Raw genomic sequence first — 22585 nt, forward strand, 5'->3', positions numbered from 1 at the left:
TTTGCAGAGTTTAAACATAGATTTGGCTGTGGCGCTCTATGGGGGTAGGGGGTTGCATCCTTGTTTGGCTCAGCCCCACGGGACAGCGTTTCCACCACTGAGGGGCTCGGTGGCTCCTTCTACTCCAGCAACCAGTGCCGAGCGCGGCGTGGACCGCACGTACCTGGGACCTGGTTCTCAGAATCTGCCCTGAGGGAGGGTCGCCCCTGCCCCCCACGAGCCCTGTGCTGGCCCTTCCTGCTGCCACGCCTGCAGGCTCCTTCCAGGGGCAGGGGGCTGGGGCACCAGGAAGCAGGAGGGAGCCTGCCCTAGACTCCCCACCTGTGTGGAGATGCTGCAGAGTGATGCAGGTTTGGAAGGTCTGGAAGGTTTGAAAGCCCCCGTCCTGACCTCACTCAGAGCAGCAGCACCCGTCTCTGTAAAAACAGCCTCACGGGCGCCGGAGCTGAGGTGAGCTGGCCACACAGCAGGAATGCAGGACCCTCAGAACAGGCTGCACCTGGCCGCCAGGAACACAGGGGGCCATTGCCCTGCAAACATCCCACTCCACCCAGCAAACCCCTCCTGGAACATGGCAGGCCCCCGTGGAAGCTGGAAGATGCAGGCCCCGCACCTTTGCCCTCAGGCGGCTGCCTCTGTGATGCAGGCCGGGTGAGGGGGGTACTGCCGGGGACACCCCAGGTCCAGGACATGACATCTCACCTCACTGCTGGGCTCCTCCGGCCCAGGAGAGACGGTCAGATAGCAGTTGTCCAGTTGGGCCAGGGTACGTCTCCACCCACTCTGGGCCTGGAATCAGGGAGTCACCCTGCAACCCCCTGCTTCCCTGATGGTCACCTTCATGGAGTGACCAGCAAGGGCAGAGCTCATGGTGTGGTGAGCCCGAGCGCTCTCTGACCCCACTGGCCAGGCAGCCTCTCCTCCAACGGCCCTGACAGCCCCTCATCCCCGCGCCCCATCCAGTGGGGCCCTGCACCCCATTTCCGCAGACCCTGCTTGGGCTGAGAGGGGTGCATCTACCTTGAAGGACACGGGAGAGGAGACCACAGCTACGTGCTGACTGCAGCCCTCATCCATCCTCCAGCGAGATCTGCCTCCTAGAAGCAGCCCCAGGTCCCCAGACCCTCAAGCATGGCCCCCGCCCCAGCAGCCTCTTCCTGCTGCAGACCCGACCTCAGCTGCGCCCGTGCAGGAAGCACTGCGTCCCAGCCACCATCTCCTGAGGCCTTCTTGCTGTCTCGTCTCTGCCCGCCGATGACCCGCACTGGCTCACTGAAGCCACTAACCGCATCTTGATAGGCCTGTCTGGAGGCACGTGCATGTCCCTGTCTGTCCTCTGCTCCTGCCAGCACGTGCAGCCCCACTCCCTCCCGGAGACCCCTGTTGCTGCCTCCCTCTCTGTGGGCGCAGCCTGGTGGGGGAGAGGGAAACTGAAAAGAGCCCGTCTTCAGAATCAGGCCTGAGAGTGACTCCAGGGCGATGAGGGACAGGCTGGGCAGACACTAGCCAAGGGCTGGACAGGCTGGGCAGGAGCTCCGCCAGGGAGAGCCTGGGGTCTAAAGGCCGAGGCCACCCCAAGGCCCGGGGCTCAGGGAGAGGCCTGCCCTCCCCACTTTGGGCAAATCCTTTCAGCTTCCAGTGGAGGCATCACCGCGGGCCCATGGCTGGCCTTTCAGTGGTGACCACAGCAGGGGAGGGAGGGCTCGCCAGGCTCCAGAACTCAGAACCTCAAGGGTTGGGCGAATCCACAGTTTTGCTTGTTAAAGCCAAAAGACCTTTCAAAATTCAGGTCCAGAGGGAGGGCCCGCCACGTGTCCGTCCCCCTGTTCCCTGGAATTAGGGGTCACCAGGTTCTCAGGCTGCACACCCAAAGGACGTGGAGAGACCCAGAGCCCTGCACGCGGGAGGTACAGGCTGGAGGTGGGTTTCCGAGCCCCAGAGCTCAGGCCCAGGCCTCCCCAGAGGAGGAACTCCCTGTCTGTCCTCCTCCAAGTCAAACTTCCGCCCAAGGAAGCAGACCTGGAGCAGGCGCTGCCAGGGCAAGGGTGGGGTAGGGGCGGGGCCCCAGGGCAGGCCACACCCCTCCTCCCTGGCAGCCCAGCCTCTCCCTGGAGCTGAATCCTCAGCCGTGCACAGTTAGCGCATTAGGTCACCGGCAGCCCCTGCCTCCCCACCCGGACACAACCAGAGGCTGAGCAGGGCGCCCCACTCCAGGCCCCTCTGGTCCCACTTCTCCCCACCTGCCTCTCCACTGGGGACCCACCCCCCAGGCCAGCTCAGATGGACACAGGTGGGCACTGCAGGCCACGTGTTTTGAGCCCAGGAGGAAAGACCAGCTCCTGGGCCTCACCCCACAGACCACCCGTGGGCCAGAGGTGGAGCCCGGGAGATACAGATTTAAAGGAAACACCTAGGGTGGTGCCAAGGGAGAGATGTCAGCACCACAGCCGAGACCACTGTCCTCAGGGCCCAGGTTCGAGTCCAGCCCTCAGAGAAAGGTAACCCAGGCTGAGTTCCCTCATTAGCAGCCTGGGCTGAAAGCTGTGCTTAGCCCTCGACTCACCCTGCATGCTCTGCAGCCGGTGCCCCCCCAGGGTCCTGCCATCCACCCAGCGTCACCCTTAACAGGAACAGCGTCAGAACCAGCCCAGGTGCGGGACGGCGTGAGCCAGAGACCCACAGGCGGCTAGTGGGGGCCTTTCTGGATGAGCAACCTTTGGTCAAACACGTTTGTGGATCCTGACTAAAGAAATCAGCGCTTTCCTTCGACCAGACCAGATGTCTCAGAGCTGCCACCCTGCTGAGCTCCTCATGGCCCCACCGGCTGCGGTCTGCATGCCACCCACGAGAATGCGAATGCAGAGCTGGGGCCGTGGGGCCACGGAGTCCCCTCGGAAGGGGCTGGACGTTGAGGCTGTGATAACAGTGGGTCTGGTTCTGTCCCGGATCCAGGAGGCACATCGTGGGCCCAGGAGTCCTGGGGCCCCCGGGTCCAAGGGGGGCTCCAGGCTCTGGTCCCAACACATCCGCCAGCCCCTGCGCTGCACTCTCAGCCACCTCTCCTCATGTCCCCCCCTCTCCCCCTTAGAAGCGGTCCTCAAAATGTGAAATTTGGGTGTTCCACCCAGCCAGCCTCCCCATGCGTTCTGCAAGGGCCAGCAGAGGAGGCAGCGCTGGCCTGCGGGCCCGCCCAGGCCCCGTCTCAGCCCTGCTTCTATCGCCGGCCCCCAGCCCGCCCAGCTCCACATGGGATGGGATGGTGTGAGCATCACCCTAACCTCCCGAGACTCGGACCTTGGGAGGACACAGCCCCCGCCCAGAGCAAGGAGGCCCGGGGCCTGGCCTGGAGGAGGCAACCTTGGGTGATCTTGCCTGCGAAGGCCTGGGGGTCTGGCTCCTCTCACACTGTTATAATTTAAAGCTGACGGGTCAGGGCAGAGAAGGACAACACGGGAAGGTCAGAGGCGGCACCTTCGGTGGGAACGTTCAGTCACCCTCCACAGTCTGCGAGTGCACTGTGTCCGGGGAGCGGACGGAGCGCAGCCCCGGGGACAGGCCCCGGGCCCAGCGGGGCTGGACAGACATCAGGGAGCTGGGGTCCTGGCAGGGAGGGCACCAGCCCGGGGGTGTCTCCGCAGGGTCCCAGCCCACAGAGCTTACAAACGGTCCACTTGAGCACGAAGAGGCCCCTCCCAGGCTCTCCCGCAGACCACCACGGCCCTGACCAGGTGCTCTGGGGCCCTGCCCCCTTTAAACAGGGCAAAGCTACAAAGGACGCTTGCCTTTTGAAACCAGGTGGTGGGGAGGGCCAGGGGCAGGTGCGGGCTCCCCCTGCCCGTTACCATGGCGGTCCTGTGAGAGGACCCCAGGCTGTTCCTGGGGAGGTGCGTTCCCCACCTGCGACCTGTGGGCTGAGGCTGCCGTGATGAGAGGCGCTGCTCCAACTACAGCGGGACGGCCGCCTCTCCCCTGGCGTTTGCCAGGGGCCCGCGTGGACCAGGATATGGCAGGGCGCCCCATGAGGCTGCGCCTGAAAGGGCCCTGCCCCACTGATCCGGGGTGAGCTGGCAGGGCTTTGACAGGGCAACTGAGGACCTCGAGTGCAGGGAACTCATGTGCTCACGCGGAGGCCCACCCGGTGGACCCTGGCAGCAGAACTGGGGCTGCGGAGGACCCTCTCGGGGGTGGGTAAGGAGCCTGGCACCTGGACGCTTCAGCACTTGGCCTCGCTGGCAGCCGGGGCACCCATGCTTCTCCAGCCCAGGCGTGCGTCTGTGCAGAGCTCCACGTGGGAGGTGACAGGTGACCAGGGATCACCGCGGCTCTGTCCACACACATAGACCAGGGAGAAGACAGCGTGGCCTGAGCCCAAAGACGACAGCTTTGCTGAGGTTTTTACGAAGGAGGTGCCTGGTGAGGGCCAAGCTGAGCAACCTCGTGTGTGGGGTTTTCTCCTCCATCCCAGAGGGACACTCTCCCCCACCTCCTCCTCGCCCTGCTTGGCTCAGAAACTCATTCATCTTTCAGCAGCTCATCTGAGACCCTCCCCGGCCCATCCCCCAGCCCCCAGCCCGTGTGTGTCTCCATAGCAACCAGCGGGTGGCTCTGCTGGTCACATCTCATCAGACCGTGAGCTCTTTGAAGGCGCAGGCCCTGACCTGGACGGCTCACAAGAGCAGGGAGTGGGGGGCGCACTATGACACCGAACGTGCCTCCTGCAGACACGGAGCTGCGCCTCCTACCTCAGGTCCGTGACCTCAGTCATTCCAGAGCCGCCTGGAAGATGGGGAGACTGAGGCCCAGAGAGGAAACCTTCCCTTTCAGCTACAGTGTGAGGGGGCTCCTGCTGACTGGTGAAAACCACGTCCCGCCTCTAGGAGACAGAAGACACCGATGAGAAGTGTCCCAGCAGGGCGTGTCCCGGGAGAGGAAGGCCAGGTGCTCGCTGGCCTCAGCCCTCCCTCGCCTCCTTCTCACCCCGAGCCCCTGTAGGGTCAAGGGCAGGAGCCGCCTGTATCTGCTCCCTCCTGCTGCTTGGAGCCTGGGGAGGTTGCCGGTAAATGGGGAGTGGGAGGCCTCCCGCCCCTGCTGGGGGCAGTGTCGGCCCTGGTGCCCAAACCCTTCTGAAGCAGCTGATTTTCTGTCTGGCAGGCGGCCCCTCGCGGCAAGGCACGCAAGGCACACAGTCTTCCAGCACCTGGGAGAGACCCAGGGCGAAGCAGAGAGGCCGGGCCGCGGGGGGCAGCAAATCTCCGCAGAGGGGCCACCCAGGTCCTAGATGGGACACGCACAGCTGTTATCCAGCCAGGGGCCTCCGTCCTGCTGGGCCCACGACCACGGCAACCGGAAAGCACGTGGGGGCTCTTCCCTTCCCTGCATAGCAAGTATCATCGCAGACACACCAGGTTCTGCATTTCAATTTTTGGTAGTGAAATCAGTATTTCTGACGCACATTTCTCGGCCCACAGGCTGGAATTTGCCTGACTTGGGGAACAAGAAAGGGAGCCACCTGTCCCCCCACAACCCCCGGCCCGGGACACACGGGGGCTGGTGGGACGGTGGCCCCAGGCCCGGGACACACGGGGGCTGGTGGGACGGTGGCCCCAGGCCCGGGGCACACGGGGGCTGGTGGGATGGTGGCCCTCTGGACACGAAACGCCGTATTTTGGGTCGTCTGAGCCAAGTCTCGAACCCATTTGCGTCCCGGGGAGGGAGTCATCCTCATTTCCACAGTGGCCCTGACGGTCACCAGAGACAGAAGAGAAAAGCAGACGCAGAGACGGGACCCCAGCAGTCGGAGCGTCTGGCCTGGCCTGGCCTCCGTGGATGGATGGCTCAGTTCAGAGAGACCAGGAGACGGAGAGGGAGCAGCTGGCGCCCCCAGCCCCTGCCCTCGCCTCCTGCGTGACCCCAGGGGCCCTGCTCTGTGCACCAGCCCCTCCCCTCCAAGCCTCGCCTGGTGAGCCAGGGAAGGTTCCCTTGCAAGGCCGGACAGGACAGGTGCTTCCTGGGGGAGGACAGTGTGGAGGGGGCTCCCCCTCGCCGAGGGGAGGGCTGACCTGGGGAGCACCCTCCGTGGGGGGCAGCTCTGCAACGAGACCCCATGTCCTCTCCTCCCGAGCGGTGGTCTGGCTCAGGTTGGACGCCAGTGGAGCAGGAGTCAGTGTCAAGTCAGGGAGGAAGACGGGTTTTCCCACTAGGCTCTTGGGGCTCGTCCTCCCCTCCTGGGAAAGGCAGCTGCCAGACGTGCTCCCTCCCGAGGGGCTGCTGGCGGGAGACGCTGACCCAGCCCACCCCAGGCAGCACCAAGCCCCCAGCAGAACTGGGAGCGCGCCGCCCCGCAGCACCACCTGCTGGACACCTCCCGGGTGCTGGTGGCCCCCGGCGTGGGTGGCGGCGGTGATGGTCCTCTGTTTGATCTTTAAAATGGGGCTCCAGCCCCCCAGGGGTTCTGTGCCCTTGTGCTGAAGAGCATGTGTTAGGCAGAGTCAGTGGGGCCCTTGGAAGGAAGGTGAGTGAACCAGAGACGGGCCCTCCCGGCCTTGTCAAGATGGGAGGGCGGCCGTCCCGGGGCTGGGACTCCCTCCTGGTCTGAGCTCAGGCCCTGTCTGCAGGGGGAGGGCAGCACAGCCCCCCCAGGGACCCAAATCCCGCCAGCCCTGGGTGACATGGGACAGAAGGGGCTGGGCAGGACCAGGAATCCGCCGTCTGCCCACAGGGAAGGCAATCCCCCTCAGTGAGGGTCTCCGGGACCTGAGAGACCCCTGTGATCTGAGCCCTGGCCCCCAAGTCGTGTGAGAAAATGGGCAGCTGGACCCTTGGCACAGGCCACTGCGTTAGCTGTCACCTAGGTAGGCCCCTCCCACCAGGATGTCCAGTCTGCCCTTGACCTGGAAACTTCCCTTCAAGGAGGGTCCTGCGGCCAGAAACACCCCGATTCCTGGCCCTGGGGAGCAGGTGGGTGACAGGCAGGGCTTAGCACTGTGACATGCCTGCCGGTTTCCACATCACCGGCCCTGTCAGTGCCCCCAGGGCTGTCTGAAGAACAGAGGCCTCTCGCATCCAAATTTTTTTAAAAGCACATGAAATATTTACCTGATCCCTTCCTGCTGTCTGACGAAAATAATTTATTTTCGTGTCCTCCGCAGCCATGTCCCCTTCGGCTGGGGTGATGTCCCCTGGGGGCATGTCCGGCCACTACTGGACATGGTCCCAGCAGACGGTGGGCGCCTGCCTGGCCAGGGGCCTGGCCACGGGGCCCCCCTCGCAGTCTGCCCGTCCGCCTCGCTGTGCTGTGGCTCGCTCCCCGAGTGGTGACATAGCTGCAGAGCTGTCTGGTGGGGTCCGCATCCTGCACACCCTGAGACGTGTGCTTGTGCATCCGCTGCAGCACAAGTTGCCCCAAAACCTCATGGCTGAAAACGATGACGCTGTTTATCACCTGCCCTGTTTCTGAAGGACCAAGCTTCTGGACAGGACCCGGAGGACACACCTCTGCCCCTGGCATCCGGGCCTCCCCGGGGCTGGGGGCGTCTGAAGGCCTCACTCACAGGTTGGTGTTGGTGCTGGCTGTCGGCTAGAGCTGCCTTATGGGGGCCCCATGTGGCCCTGGCTGGGTTCCAGAGGCCAGTGTCCCGCGTGCAAGGAGCACGTGGGCAGGTGGTGTGGCCGTCCCTGGATGACCCCTGTCTTGCCGGTTCACATGGCGTAAACAACCATGGTTCCTGGGCTCTGAGCATTCTCGTAGGGAGGCTCTGGGCTGGGGGCTCCAGGCCAGCCCCTCCTCCCCTCTGACAGGGACCCCTTCCCTGAGGAGGCTACAGCCTGGGGTGCCCGTCAGCACCGCACAGGGGAGGCATCTCAGGTTCCCTCCAGCCCAGGGGTGGGTCTCCCATCCGCAGACGGAATAACGCAGGCATCGTCCTCGCGGAGTCTGGCCCTTGGAGGATGGGGACAGCGGGGAAGGGGGTGGCTCAGGGCCCCGAGGCCCCTCTCAAAACCCCAGCTGGGCTCCTCCACCTCCCCCGCTCTGCTGACTTCAAGCTCTGGGTCCTGAGGGATGGCCTGGCTGGCCAAAGGCAGAGACCCGCAGCCCCGAGACAGGCATAGGCCTGCCGGGAACCCCCTCAGACCCCGGAAAACAACCTGCCCCACCACACCGCTGGGCGGCCCTCTGGGAAGTCAGGGGAACTGCGCTCAAGGGCAGAGCCACTCAGACTCAGCCTGCCTTCTCCCCGGGGGCTCCTCCAGCCAGGTTACTTGGCTTCCCAGAGCTCAGTTTCCTCCCCTAAGTGGGGAGGGGGTGCGGGGGCCTGGGAGCCCAGGCCAAGTGGCAATAGAGAGCAAACTCCAGGCAGGCGGACTTGTCCTGGGCTGGGGTCTCGGGGAGGCGCGTCCCGGTCTTGGCCCCTCAGCAGAGGACTCCGTCCCAGCCTACCCCCACCTGCAAGGCCTTCGGGCAGCCCCGCTCTGCACCCACCTAATTCCCTCTCCTTAGGCAGCCCTCTCCCTCCACCCCCAAGCCAGAGACCCCAGCCCCACTCTCCGCCTGCCTGGAGAGAGGCGAGGCTGGCGTGGGGCTGGGTGCCTCCAGGGGAAGTCTCCTGAGGCCCTGAGGGGCTCCCCCGAGCACACCCACAGCCTCAGCCTCCAGCGTCCAGCTGGCTCCTGCTACCAGACAGGGGAGACCTCCGCGACCTCCGCTCCCGGGAGTTGGCAGGCACCCATTCTGCTCCCGGTGCGCGCACTGCAGAACCCTGGGGAGGGTGGTGGAGCGTGCAGGCCGAGGCACTGCAGGGACCCGCACCTCGGCGGGTTGCGCTGGGGGCTGTGGGGACGCCTGCCTCGTGCTGACGCTGGGCTGGGGAGGAAAGAATGGAGCCACCTCTGACCTAAGGGGGTTGCGCACTGCAATAACGGTGAGCAGGTGTGTTCGGGCTTCGCCAGGGGAGACGGCTCCAGGACCAGGGCTCAGTGGGGCCCTGAAGCAGGAGGCCGCCCTGGAGCATGGACGGAGCAGGACAGGCAGCCATGTCCTGAGGTCAGGGCGGGGGCAGAGGCTGGGTGGAGGCCTGAGCTTCCGGGTGACCTGCAGCACCTGGGTGGTGGGGCCTGAGTCTCCTCAAGGTGGGGTGGGCAGCCAGGAGGATTTGGTCTCTGCACCAACCTCAGGCAGGAAGTTAACACAAACTGATTCCAATGCAAATGTCAAACCCACCCTGCGATGAAAAATTAGCAGCTCTGAATGTCAAGGAGGGAGCCCCAGCTCCAGCTATCTGGCTCTGGCTGGCGGAGCGGACAGAGCTGAGCTGTTTTCTCCGGCTCCTGGGCTCGGGGGCTGAGGGAGGAGGCATCTGGAGTAGGGCCACAGCCAGCACAGACCAGCCACTGGACTGTCAGAGCTCCCAACAGGCCCCTGGGTCTGGTAGGTCCCTGAGGGGCTCAGGGCATGGCCACGCCTTCTCCCCTGCACCACCCCACCAAGTGCAGAGAACAAAGGTTGCATTCAGCAGGTGCTCCATAGATGCTCTTGACCACGTGGTCTCTGACTCCAGGGAGCGTGGGTCCTGGGCCCAGCACCCTCTCTGTCCACTGGCCCATTGCAGCACTGAGCTGGTTCCACCCGGCTCACTGTAGGCAGGAGAGGCTGTCCAGGGCCACCCGAGGCTGACCCCTGCCCAGCCCAGCCGGTCTCAAGGTCATCCTTGAAAACCAACAGGCATTTTCCGAGTAGCGGTGGCTGAGAAAAAGCCGCGTGCCAGCACCCTCAGCTATACCTCCCTCTGCACAATTTCTTGTACTAACCCATTTCACTTTTAAATGGAAAAAGAAATTACATTTTTGCATCTTGTAACAGCAGATGGTGGCTGCTACGGGCAGGGTTTCCTAGGGACGCAGCAGTGCCCGGATTTCAGGAATTTCCTGGTCTCCACCCCCACCCAGCCAGCCTGCAAGGCTCAGCGCCCAGGCTCAGGGACCTGGCCCTGGGGAGACCCAAGGGACTCAGAGAAGGAGCCCATGGAAAGGACGGCTGAGGGCGTGGAGGGAGCTATCGGCAAGGAGGAGGCAGGAGCGGAGGAGGACCTGGAGGAACCAGAGGCTCTGGGGGCAGGGCGCGGAGGAGGGAGCGCGTGGGGGTCGCCCGAGAGGGGAGCCACCTTGGAGTGCTGGGGGGCCGCTCTGACAGCCGTGAGCGGGGTCTCCCTGTGGCTCTGATTTGCGCTTCCCTGATGGTCGGTGGTGCTGAGTGTCTTTCCTGCTCCGCTTTAAACCAGACTGGCTGCTTCTCGTGCTACATTGAACCAGCTCTTGTGTATCCCGACTCTGACCCCTTGCCTGCCACAGCTTTGCGGACTCCTTCTCCCGGTCAGCGTGTTGTCTTTGCACCTGGTTGACAGCGTCTTTGCTGAGCACAAGCTTTTTTGTTTGACGTAGTTCCATTTGTTTATTTTTGCTTTTGTCTCCCTTGACTGAGGAGAAAGATGAAAAAAATACGGCTAAGACCGATGTCCAAGAGCATTCTGCTACGTTTTCTTCTAGGATTTTTATAGCGTTAGGTCTTACATTTAAGCCTTTAATTCATTTTGAGTTTATTTTTGGATATGGTGAGAGAATGTAGTCCAGTCTGATTCTTTTACAGGCAGCTGTCCAGTTTCCCAGCACCGCCACTGAAGAGACTGTCGCTTCTCCATCGTGTGTTCTTGCCTCCTCTGTCACAGACTAAGGGACCGTGAGGGTGTGGGCTTGTCTCTGGTCACTGTTCTGCCGCCCGGAGCGCTGTGCCTGCGTCTGGCCAGCCCCACACTGCTTTGATGGCTGCAGATTTGTGGCATAGTTTCAAGTCAAGGAATGGGAGACCTACAGCTCTGTTCCTCTTTCTCAAGGTTGCTTTGATTATTCAGAGTGTTTTGTAGTTCTGTACAAATTTTAGGAGTATTTGCTTCAGTTCTGTGAAAAATGCCATTGGCATATGTTAGGGACTGCGCTGACGGCGTGGACTGCCTTGGGGAGCGCGGGCATTTTAATAATATTAATTCTTCCAGTCCATGAGCATGACGTGTCTTTCCATCTGTTCGTGTCATCTTCAGTTCCCTTCAACAGAGTCTGACAGTTTTCTGAGTACAGGTTTTGGCCTCCTTAGTTAAGTACATTCCTGGGTATTTTATTCTTTTTGATGCAATTGTAAATGGGTTGTTCTCTTGACTTCGCTTTCTGGCGGCTTGCTGTTAGTGTGTAAAATGCAACAGATTTCAGTATGCTGATTTTACACCCCGCAGATTCACTGGATTTATTTAGTGCTTCTGCTGGGTTTTTAGTGCAATCTTTAGGGTTTCCTACGCATAGTGTCACGCCATGTCGTCCGCAGATAGTGACAGTTTCAATTCCTCCTTTCCAATCAGGAGAACTTCTCTTTCTTTCTCCCGTCTGCTTGCTGCGGCGAGGACTTCCGGTGCCATGTTGACTAGAAGTGGTGAGAGTGGGCACCCTTGTCCTGCTCCTCATCTCAGAGGAAATGCTCTCAGCTTCTCACCTCTGCTGTGATGTTGGCTGTGGGCTGCCACTCATGGCCTTTGTTACGCTGAAGTGCATTCCTTCTATGACCACTTTCTGGTGAGTTTGACTCATACATGGGTACTGAACCACTGTAACCATTTCTAAGTGCGTGGTTCTCTGGCACTAAACGCGTCTCACTGCTGTACAGCCATCACCCCTGTCCGTTTGCAGAACCTCTTATCTTGCAAAACACGCTCGGCCCCCTAAGCAGGAACTCTCCCACCCGCCTCCCCGCACCCACCGCCTGCTCTCTGTCTCTGTGAATTTGACTCCTCTAGGAACCTCCTGTAAGTGGAATCACACAGTACTTGTCTCTTTGTGACTGGCTTAGCGTAATGTCCTCAAGGCTCATCCGTGTTGTAGCCTGTGTCAGGATCTAACTTCGTTTTAAAGGCTGAATAATGTTGCATCATAGGGATGGACCACATCTTGCTTATCTGTTCATTCATCGATGGACACTTGGGTTGCTTCCATGATTTGGCTGCTGTGAACATGAGTGTACAGATAAATCTTTGAACCTCTGCTTTCAATTCTTTTTGGTATGTGCCTAGGAGAGGAATTGCCGGATCCCATGGTAATTATACTTTGTTTTTTTGAGGAGCACCGTACCATTTTCCACAGTGGCTGTAGCTTTTTACTTTCCCACTAACAGTGCACAAGTTCCTCCTTTCTCCACATCCTTCCAACACCTGTTGTCTCCTATGCTTTTTGACAGCTGCCATCCTGTAGTTGGCATGTTTCTTTTTAATAAGAAGTTTAATCCCAGCCTGAAGAGAGCCGACCCTCCCGGCTTTTCTTCTCTGCTCCCACACTTGTCCAGAGGCCAGTGCCCTCCTTTGCCCACGGCCTCCTCCACCCAGAGCCTCCCCTGGACAGAACCTCCCGGACTCTGGCTTGCCTTCACCGTCCGAGGCAAACTCACCACCGAAAAGTCCACCCAGACCCACAGCCCAGAACCTCTGCCATCACAGCGGCTCACGGTTCCCAGGGGCTGAGGGGCTCACCTCTGCTGCTTGGCCCCAGAACCTGACCTGGCCTTCAGGGCAGGGAGGCCAGACACGTGAGACATCCCCGCGACCTGCCGAACATTCAGGCCTGAATCTCGGCCATATATTCGACCTCTGGGCAGATCTCAAGATGATCACCCTGGCCCTTCCCTCTGGGAGGAGGCAATGCCCCAGTGGACAGGTACTCGGGTGGTCTGGCCCAGCGGTTCCCTCTGTGGGGTCACCGTCTGGCGCAGCCCCGTTGTTGGGCACCTGCCACGCCTGCACTGTCTGTGCTCCAGCAGCCATCAGGGAAGGTCAGGCTTCACAAGTGAGGTCTGCAGTCTGGGCCTCAGGCTCTGTGAGCCCACGGCTGTGCCTGCCTCATTCTGGCTGCTTCCCGGGGGGCGGACACAGACCTGCTTTGTGAATGAGTGAACGTGTGACTGAATGCATGCGTGATGAATGATTGAAGGAGCCACTTGCAGAGAGGCCTCCAGGCCTGTGGCAGACAGAGCCAGGCCAATTCTGAGAACACCCCTTCGCGGCCTCAGAACCCCGTGGGCTGCAGGCCTGAGGGTCCAGGTGGGGCTGGGTCTGCGGCCACCCGGCAGCGTGAGCCCTGGGACATGGGGCAGCAGAAGGAGCCGGGCACAGGGACCAGGCAAGGTGGACGGACATACGGAGCCAGGCCGAGGGGGTGAGGAGCAGCGCCTCCTACTGTCCTGAGATCTGAGGGCCTGGCTAGCGGCCCAGCCCCTCCCTCCCAGCCCATCCCCATGGCTGTCCCCACAGCAAGGGTCCCCCTCTGACCCCTTGGGCCCTTCCCCGGGCTCCACAGAGCCCAGGCCAGGGCTGGGGACGTCTGTCCAGCAGAAACAGGCAGTAGCCTTCCGAGCCAAGTGCCGACCTCACTGATGGGAGGTGGCACACTTGGAGGTGGAATCATGGGTCCTTGGAAGGAGCAGGGCTGCCCCGTCCCCTATCTCCGGGAGCTCCTCCAGGTGAGTGCTGCCACCTAGTGGCGTCTGGGCGCGCCAGGGGTGTGCAGCGGCCCAGCACACTTGGGGGGTTGGCGCTCCCGCCAGCTTCCCTACAGCCCGGCCCTGGCCACAACATCTGTTCCCCGTGCCCTGTCACCCCCTGACCATGGCCCCGTCTGGCCCTTCCCGGGCCGGCGCTCACACTCAGAGGTGCCCATGGACCAGAGCCCCGGTGGGACGTGGGGTCACACAGGCAGGGGCAGCGTGACAGGGTTGGAGGGCATGTGAGCTCACACACCACAGGGAGGAAGTCATCTTCCTGGCCCTGTAGGCTGGTCCAGGTGGGAGGAAGGGGCAGGAACGGGGAGGAAGGGAGAGGGGCCTCGGACGGGAGGTGCCTGAGTGGCCCTGCGGTGGTGGGCGGGCGGGCGGTGGCTGAGCTGGTGGACAGGAGCTCGTCCAGCACCTCCGGGAGGGAGGGCTGGTCCCCCGAGGTCTGCAGTGGCCCCTTGTCTGAGCCCAGAGCCCCCGACACCCCCCCCCACTGCTCCTCAAGCATCCAAGCCCACTCTAGCCCCCACCTTTTGCCCTGAGAAGAAGGTTCACCACACCCCACGCCCAGCCCCCATCCCGTCCCGCCTGCCCACCTGGCTCCGGCTGCCAGGCTGGACAAGGTGGCCAGTGGAGCCAGGTGATAGCAGGACACAACTCTGTGTCTGGCCCACCCAGTCAGGGGCCAGGGGACAAGACGGTCCCAGAGACCAGGGCGTCTGCTTACGTGGGGCCAGGCTCCACTGCGGGCCCCCACGTCACCTCCAGGCGGGCACTTAGCTCCCACCAGGGGTGCCTCAGTTGCCTCCCCTGGGGAATGTTGCCACCTCCTGGGGTCAGGGTGATAGTCACTGAGCCGGGGATACAGTGCAGGTCCAGGCGAACCTGGTACATAGTGTGGCCATGTGGGATGGGCACGCGCACCCGGGGGCACACAGAGCCTCGGACGCTGCCCTCCCCCACTGCTCTGCCCATTCTGCCGTCTGGTGGCCCGTGTCCAACCCCAGCCTGTGAATCCTGCCGGAAGCAGAACCCTGGCCACGGTGGACCTGGGGGCACAGGCTGCCGGAGTCTCCCCAAGGAATTTTCCCTGCTTTCTTAGCGTAGAATTCCCGGGCTAGCTGCACAGCTGGCAGCTGGTGCAGACTCCATTTCCCAGTCTTCCCTGCAGACTCTGACAGGGTTCTCGACAATGGACGGGCAGCGCGCACGCGTGATTGTGTGTGTGCGCGCATGAGACTGCAGAGACCAGTCCTTAAAGGAACAGTGTGCCTTCCTTCCCCATACTCCCTCCTACTAGCTGGAATGCGGTTATAATGGCTAGACTCCAGCAACCACACTGGGCCATGTGGTGACCCTAAGGAAGTCACGTAGAGCAGAGCAGTAAGACAGGAGAGTCCTGAGTGCCTGGCACCCACACCCATCCTGACAGCCTCCATCTGAGAAACAAATATGAGCCTATTCTGTTGAACCCACAGTTACTTAGGGTTTCTCTATAAATTACAGCCAAGCCTAAACCTAACCCTAGTCCTAGGGGACTGTTCCTAGAGAAACCGAGAGAAATTTATTGGCACTGAGAAACATGGCAAGCAGTTTGAAGACCGCTGAATGGAAGCAGATTAAGGACATTCTTCTCCTGTGCCCATGGAGGAAGCAGGACAGAGGTGGGGCTCCTGCCTCCCACTGCAGCCCCCTCCACACAGCACGGAGGGCAGGTGCATGAACTGGGCACTGAGAGAACCCCTAGAGCACTCCAGGTCTTCATCAGCCCAGGAACTGCAGAGAAACCTAGTCAGAGTGGCCTGTCGGGGCGTCTGAGGGCCATATGAGCCCGAGGGCCCGCAGAGCTCACAGCACAGGCTCAGGGTTTCCTGGGATGGCTCTGGAACCCTCCTCCCTCCGGCTCTAGCAGAGATGGGCAGGGACACAGTGGGACCCTGTCTAGAGCTCCAGGTGGATGGAGGTGAGCTGAGCAGCCAGCCCAGGCAGGCGGGCAGGGGCCCAGCTGCACCTGGAGCCCAGTTCCCTCCAAACCTAAGGACACCCCAGCCCGTAACTTAATGGGACTCTTGCAGCACAGAGGTCTCTGGTGGTGGTCGGAGCCTGCCAGGGCCACTCGAACCCCCGTGCTACAGGGCCCGATCGCCTGTGATGGGGCTGTGGGGCAGCGGGCCTTGGGCCCTGCTGAGGTCAGCCGGTCTGGGCACCAGTCCTGGCCGGGTCACTGCCTCTCAGGCCACCACACCCTGCGGAGCTGCTCTTCCTACTCAGAGGGCCGACCCCTAGGAGTCCCAGGGAACGTCCAGTGGAGGGGAAAATGCCAGAGGGCAGCACAGCTGACCGCCCGCACAGGCTCAATCTCAGACCCGCCCGCCCCAGGCCCTTGCCTGGCCCCTCTGCTGGGAGATGGGATGGCCTTATCGCCCCGCTCTCCACACCACCCCTCGCTGGGCCAGCTGAGGGGAGCGAGTCGGAAGAGGAAGAGTGGGGGGTGGCCAAGCAGGTGCCACGAACAGCAGGAGGGGCTCTGAGGATGTCAGACCCCAGGCCGGGCACCAGCGCCGAGCTCCGGGTCTCCACGTACACTGCAGACCCATGTGCGCAGAGCCCACCCCTGGGAGTGGGCAGACCCAGCGTTTCCTGAGGGCCCAGAGGGCTCGCCCGGCCCCAGGCTGGGGGCTCTGGTCCAGGACCCTGGCTGCTCCCAGTGGCGGCAGGTAGGATAGACCGCAGGCGGGAAGCCCACAGGCTCAGGCCCAGCCCCAGCCCCGGGAGGTGAGGGTGAGTTTTTGCTGCTTAAGCCGCTAGTCTGTGGTCCTTCGTTAGGACACACCGGCAGGGCCCAGTGCCTTGACCCTGGGAAGCGGGACCCCCTGCAGCACAGCAGCCCCTTGGCCAAGGCCTCCCCCGCCCCCCCACCGGAGCCCGGCCAGGAGCCCGCAGGCCGGAGACGGCGTGAGAGGACAGAGGCCACACGCTGTTCAGGTTGAATCACTGTGTTTTACTAAGTGCACAGGTCCCCTGGGCATCCGAACTCGTCCCTGTGGCAGAACTTTCCACATGCATCCCTGCTGCCGCCTCCACGCCCGCGGTCCCCGGCAAACAGCACTGGGCCTCCTGGTGGCACAAGCGTCAACCTGACAGTGAGTTGAGTGAGAATCTCAGCTGGTCCGTAGAAAACTATAGAGTTCTTTCCCTGGGCGTCTGTCCCTAGAAAACGGCCGGTGTGTACGTCCCCCGTCACAGGGTGGTGACCCGCCCACGAGGAGAGGCCCGGCGCCTGCTGCAGGGACGCGTGGGAGACAGTTTACGTCAGTACTGAAGGCATCATGACATTTTCTTTGGAGCATGAACGTGAACAAAAGTGCAGACAGCCAAGGCAACAGCGCGGGTGGGGGTCACAGCCGCCTTTGGGCCAGAGGGTGCGGCTGCGAGGACAGCATGGGATGGGGGCGCAGGGGACCCCAGGGGTGCAGGGGGACCCTAGGGGTGCAGGGGACCCCGGGGGCGCAGGGGGACCCCAGGCGGGCATGTGGGTGGAGCCCAGCAGGTGCGATGATGTGAGATCCGCCGCCCACTCTGTGCTTGCTGTGAGCTGGTCCCGCAGACCACGGACGGAGACGGCAGGGTCTGGTGTTGGTGCCTGGCGGATTCCAAGGGGGCATGGGGTGACCTCGGTGAATTTTCATCAACATTCATTAAGGCAGTGACTTCCACAGGCCCACCTGGAAGCCCTAGGACTGAGGGCCGCCCCCAAGGAGGGCCCCTTCCTCCCTCTCCCAGCACACGATCTGTCCATCCTGAGGGTCTCTCTGGACAGGGCCACCCAGCCACACCAGGGGCACCCATGCAAATGTCCACAACAAGAGGCCACCCGACTCTTCCTCCAACCCAGAGGGGTCTCTCCTCCCAAGAAGCATCCTCCTCACTCTCTCTGCCCTGCTTCCTAAGCTCCCCTCCCTCCAACACCCCGTCTTCCTATGTCTGTTGTCAGCCCCCATCCCTCACGAGACGGCAGAACCCAGGGAAGTGTGGGACCCCTCATGCATGCTCCAGGGCTACGCAAGGTCTAGGCCTGGGCAGCTGGCTCCCCTGGCCCCTGGAGAGAAGAAAGGTGCCAGCTACTGGCCCCAGCACACCACCTCCTCCAGAAGCCTCCCTGGATGTCTTTCCCACTTCCCAGCACACCATGTCCTCCAGGAAGCCCTCCCTGTTTGTCTCTCCCACTTAGCATTTGGCAGGAGCCCAAGTGGAGCCCACCCCTGGGGGCAGGAACGCGGGAGGCAGCTGGCCTGGGACCGCCACACTGGGCAGGCACCTCCATGGGCGCTACAATCAGGCAACCTACCCTCACAGGGCCCCACCCAGCCCTCCTGCCCTACACCAGACGTTGGACGTCAGTGCATACAAGCAGGAGGCCTGGAGATCTGCTCGGGGGTCACGGAGGGCAGGGTTATCCACGCCACAGCCTTAGGACCACTCAGGACAGCATCGGCCAGGGAAAGGAGTGTCAGACTCGAGTCACTGTGCACTGGGCGTCACGGAGCCCCACCTGCTGCTCAGAACTCCCCACCCTCCCACGGGTGCAGGATTACCCAAACTCTCCCCGGCAGGTCCTCACTGTCAAACCAGCCCTCTTCGCACCACGTTTATTCCAGCGTCTGTGACGCGGGGGCCGGGAACGCGTCCTTCCTCGCAGCAGGAGACCCGGGCAGGCGCCTCCATCCGGCACTCTGCCCATTATATACAGCTCAGGGTGAGGGTGAAACCGTACACATGCCAGTGTTTCTACAAAGGCCTCCCTGCAGCCCTCCACCCTCCGGGGCTTCGGAAGCATCTAGAAATGTCCCAGGGCCAAGTTCTGTCCAAACAGCAGGGGCGGGGCACCTGCTTCCCAGGGTGCCCCACAAGAGTGGGGCTGGCAGGAAAGGGGATGCCTTCCCATCCCCTCCCATCTTAACACCTCAGATTCGTGAGCGCCGGGGGACCCCAGCCTAGTGCAAGGAGGGGTCAAAATCAACCCATGCGTGAAGGATGTGCCGAGCCACCCGGCTGGTGCCTGAGCTCCAGGCTGGGGCGTGGGGCGGGGGTGGGGAGAGGCGGTGGCTGGCTCTTACTGCTCTGACCAGGTGGCCCCCTCGCGGGGTGGACTCCCAGAGCCTCTGAACAGGGCTTTGAAGTGACTCTACCCAAAGGACAGCTGTGCCGCTGGGGGTGGGGGCTCCTGTGGGCAGGGGGCAGGCCCGGGAGGACCCCCGCCCCCTGGCTGGGGTCCTCCATCCTCCAGAGCTGCCCCAGCTGAGACCATGGCTCGTGATTTCACGTGGACAGAAGAGGGAGATGCCGGGCCGGTGAAGAGAGAGGCTGCCAAGGCCGGGCTGCAAGGCTAAGGAGGCAGGGACCGCCCTGGCCCAGGCTCTTGGCATCTGGCTGATTCAACACTCCAGACAGCCACCAGGGCAGCTGAGGGTACGGAGGAGGGCAGCGTGGGACCCTGGATGGGCTCTGGCGGACCCTCTGCCAGTGCTGCCCAGAGGCCCCACACAGCAGGGACCCTCACCCAGGGCCCAGCGTTTCAGGATCACCTGGGCTCCCGAAGTCATTAATTCTTCTGGCTTAAAGTGGGGGGAGCCAGAGAGAGGTCAGACAGGGATGTGCGCACACGTGGGGGCATGTGTGCACGTGCACGTGGGCGTGCACATGTGGTGTGGGGGTGGGTACACTCGTGCACGCTGCACGTGCAGGCGAATGTGCGCTGTGTGCCCGCGGGTGTGCACATGAGTGCGAGCTGCTGCGTGTGTGTGAGCACAGGTGTGTGTGGGGTTTGTTTGGGGGTGCGACCTCTGGTAGCACACCTGCTCGTCTTGGGAAAGACACGCCGCGCCAGCCACGGGGCAGTGGCGGGCCCGCAGCCCAGGAAGGGCACCGACTTCCCAGCGAGCGCCCAGCCTCTTTCCTGAAGCCTACGCTTCCCAAAAGTGGGGCCCCTGGGCAGCGGACAGACGTTGCTCAGGCCTGGGTCTGGGGGCCCCTGAGAAGAAGCCTGTACCCCATCCTCTCCCCAGACTACACCCCCAAACCATCCCCCAAGCAGAGACGCAGGCCTCCTGTCTTACAGAGGGGCCAGGATGAACTTCATAACCACCTTGCTGCGGGCAGCATGTCCACAGTCTAGCCTCAGTCCCTCCTGCTGCAACCTTGGAGACCCTCCCAGCAGTGGCCTGGCACCAGCTCCAGGCTCCGCGGCGCTGGGGACAGGAGGCGTGTCAGAGCTGGCTCCTCCGTTGCCAGGGCCCCACGGCACAGGGGTGCCTGGTGCAGGACACAAAACTCTCACCAGGGGCCAAGGACCCCTCCTACCTGGGCCAGGGGTCCATGCCAGCCAAGGTCTGACACGGACGGGTCGCTGCTGCTGGCAACGTGAATCTCTCCCCCCGGGGCCGGAGAACGGCAGCCGGGGCCGGGGTGAGGTGGGGCCTCCCCTCCCACAGCGGGAGGGCGAGGGGGGCTCAGACTCCACCCCAGGAGCGGCCCTCTGCCTGGGCCTCTTCGTGCCAATACTGGGAGGGGCTTTTCTCAGCATTGCAGGGTCTGGGGCTGGAGAAACACTGCCCTCGAGAACGAGGAGGACTCTGAGAGGGGGACACAGCAGGGGGAGGGGCAGCAGGCGCCCCTCCCCAGGCCACATGGCAGGCTCCACGCCCGATCCCTCTGGGCTGCTGGGAAGGAGGGGGTGCCCTCACACTGCGGCCCTGAGCACAGACCACGGGTTCTGAGTCCAAGCCTGGGTCCTCCTGCACTGGGCCCAGCCCACCCTCCAGCTGCCCGGCCAGCAGCCCCAGCAGAGAGGTGTCCATGGGTGGGACCCTGCATGGCCTGGCCAGGGTGCGGGGCACACGCAGAGGCTACAGAACACACTGCTCCCCAAAGGTCTCAGAGCGCCAGGACATGGACAGCTGGGGTGGGGATTCCACTCCGTCCCCCACGATTTGACTCTTGGCTCCAAGCTGCTTCCCCTCAGGCCAAGATGCCCAAGACTAGAGGGATGGGGATCCCTGCTCCCCAGGGCCCAGTGTGGGGATGGGCTTCTCTGACTCCCAAGACACCAAGAGGTCGCAGCCAAGGGGCTGATCAGTGGGGGAGGACGGACAGTGGGTGGTGAGCTCCAGCAGGGGCAAGAGAGACACTCTACAAGACAGAGCTGCCTTCATCTCTGGACTGGGGTGGGGGCTCTACTGCCCTGTGGGGCCCTGAAGGGTTATCCTGGGGGTTAGCACACTGCCCAGCCCCAGGTCCTGTGAGGGGACTGATGGGGACAGGCAAGGCAGGATCCTTGGTGAAGGACAGTGCAAACCTGTTCACCATGACCTGCCGGGCCCAGGACCCCAGAACCTGAGCCCCGGCCAGGGGGACGCCACACCCCCACCACATCACTCCTGCAAGCAGTCCACACTGCAGAGCTGGCCACAGCCTGGTGACCAGTGCCCGCTAGGGCAGGGCAGAGAGGACCACAGGAGTCTCCTAGAAATAGACGGGAGCCCCAAGCACCCTCTTCCAGGAGTCTGCAGAGTGGGCCCCTCCCCACAAGAGCCACGTTCGGGATGTCTGAGGGTCACTCTGTGCACCCATGCGGTGCCCGGCCAGGGTCCTGGACTTGGGATGGGCTCCCATCACAGAACACTCAGAACCTGGGATGGGGGGATAGGATGACACTGACCAGCAGCTCTGGAGGGACAGCCATGAGGCAAAGGTCATCGCCCGAGCGGTGCTGCCGGCCACACCTCCCCTGAGGCTGCAAGGCCGCTGATCCTCTCGGAGACCCCTCACTGCCACCCTCACCCGGCCCTGCTCCCGGCCCATGCCTCCACCGGGCCACCAGGGGCTGCCTTCAGCCTTGACCCCGGCCCCCGTCACAGCTGGGCCAGCAGTCTGCAGAGTGGGCACGGCCAGCCTGGCTGCCCCTTGCTGGAAAAGAATTTTTGCCAACTTGCAGTGTGAGAGACCAAGGGCTGCGCCCGCCCGCTGCCCCACACGGGCACCCCCACTGCGTTACTCTAGGAAGAGGCCCCAGAGGGTCCCCCTAGAGACCCGGCTGCTGGGAGTCAGGGAGAGGCTGGAGGCAGCCTCACTTCCGGGGCCCGGCCCAGCCCACGTCACCGAAGGGGCCCTCGCCCGTGGCAGAGCGCGGCGGGGGCCCGCAGGGGGTGCAGAGGTCCGAGTCTGTGTCCGACTCGCCCTCGGCGATGTAGGGCCTGACTTTGGCGCACGGCGCGACGGCCGCATAGCAGCCGCTGAGGGCGTCCAGGTTCTCCTTGGACTGGGAGATGCTGAAGCCGCTGAAGGAGCGCTCCAGCTCCTCGTGGTCCACGGACGGGATGGAGATGGACGTGTCGCTGCCCCGCAGGGCACCCTCGTGGGGCCTGCCGGCCGGGGCGTCCTCCTGCCTCAGGAACTCCGTGCTGGCCCGGTTGCCCCCGCTGTAGGCGGACAGCGACCGCTCGTGGGCAGGTGGTGGCGGGATGCGCACCAGCGAGCCGTGGTCGCCCACGGGCGAGGTGCCGTAGCCCTGGCGCGGGAAGCCCTGCTGCTGCCACGAGGTGGACGGCGGGCACTGTGCGGGCGGCGCGGCCGGGGGCGCTGAGAAGTTCTTCTGGCCCGTGGAGCTGGTGGAGCGGACCAGCTTGACGATGCAGCCGTTCCTGCCGCCGTGGTCCCGGCTGTCCTCGGGGCTGTGGTACGGTGGCGCCGGCTCTGGCTCCTTGGCCCCAAAGTAGGCCTCGGTCTCCGTCGGGGCGACACCCATGCGCTGCATGTAGATGTTCACCAGGAAATCCAGCTTCTTCTCCATGGACAGGACCTGCAAGAGGGTCTGCTGGGCCGCGCCGGGCCGCTCCTGGGGTGGGGGACCGGGCCCCTCCCAGGGCCGCTCCCGGGGTTGGAGGGGCCCGGGATGTTTCCCACAGAGGTGCGAGGCACCCGGCAGGCAGGCCCGGCAGCAGCTCAGCTGCTGTG

General features: G+C 63.2%; 1 protein-coding gene across 2 annotated transcripts in view; it reads right to left on the reverse strand.

Annotated features, from left to right (window-relative positions):
• Positions 1 to 16564: 16564 nt before the first annotated feature.
• The window catches only part of KCNQ2 (potassium voltage-gated channel subfamily Q member 2), a 51701-nt gene continuing 45680 nt past the window's right edge, over positions 16565 to 22585 (reverse strand). For both annotated transcript variants that reach the window (XM_074347649.1, XM_074347648.1), the window contains one exon: positions 16565 to 22430. In XM_074347649.1, coding sequence (XP_074203750.1) covers positions 21699 to 22430 — 732 coding nt within the window. In that variant the 3' untranslated portion in view covers positions 16565 to 21698. The remainder of the gene's footprint in view (positions 22431 to 22585) is intronic.

Source organism: Camelus bactrianus, chromosome 19 (assembly GCF_048773025.1).
Source record: "Camelus bactrianus isolate YW-2024 breed Bactrian camel chromosome 19, ASM4877302v1, whole genome shotgun sequence".
Classification (NCBI taxonomy): Eukaryota; Metazoa; Chordata; class Mammalia; order Artiodactyla; family Camelidae; genus Camelus; species Camelus bactrianus.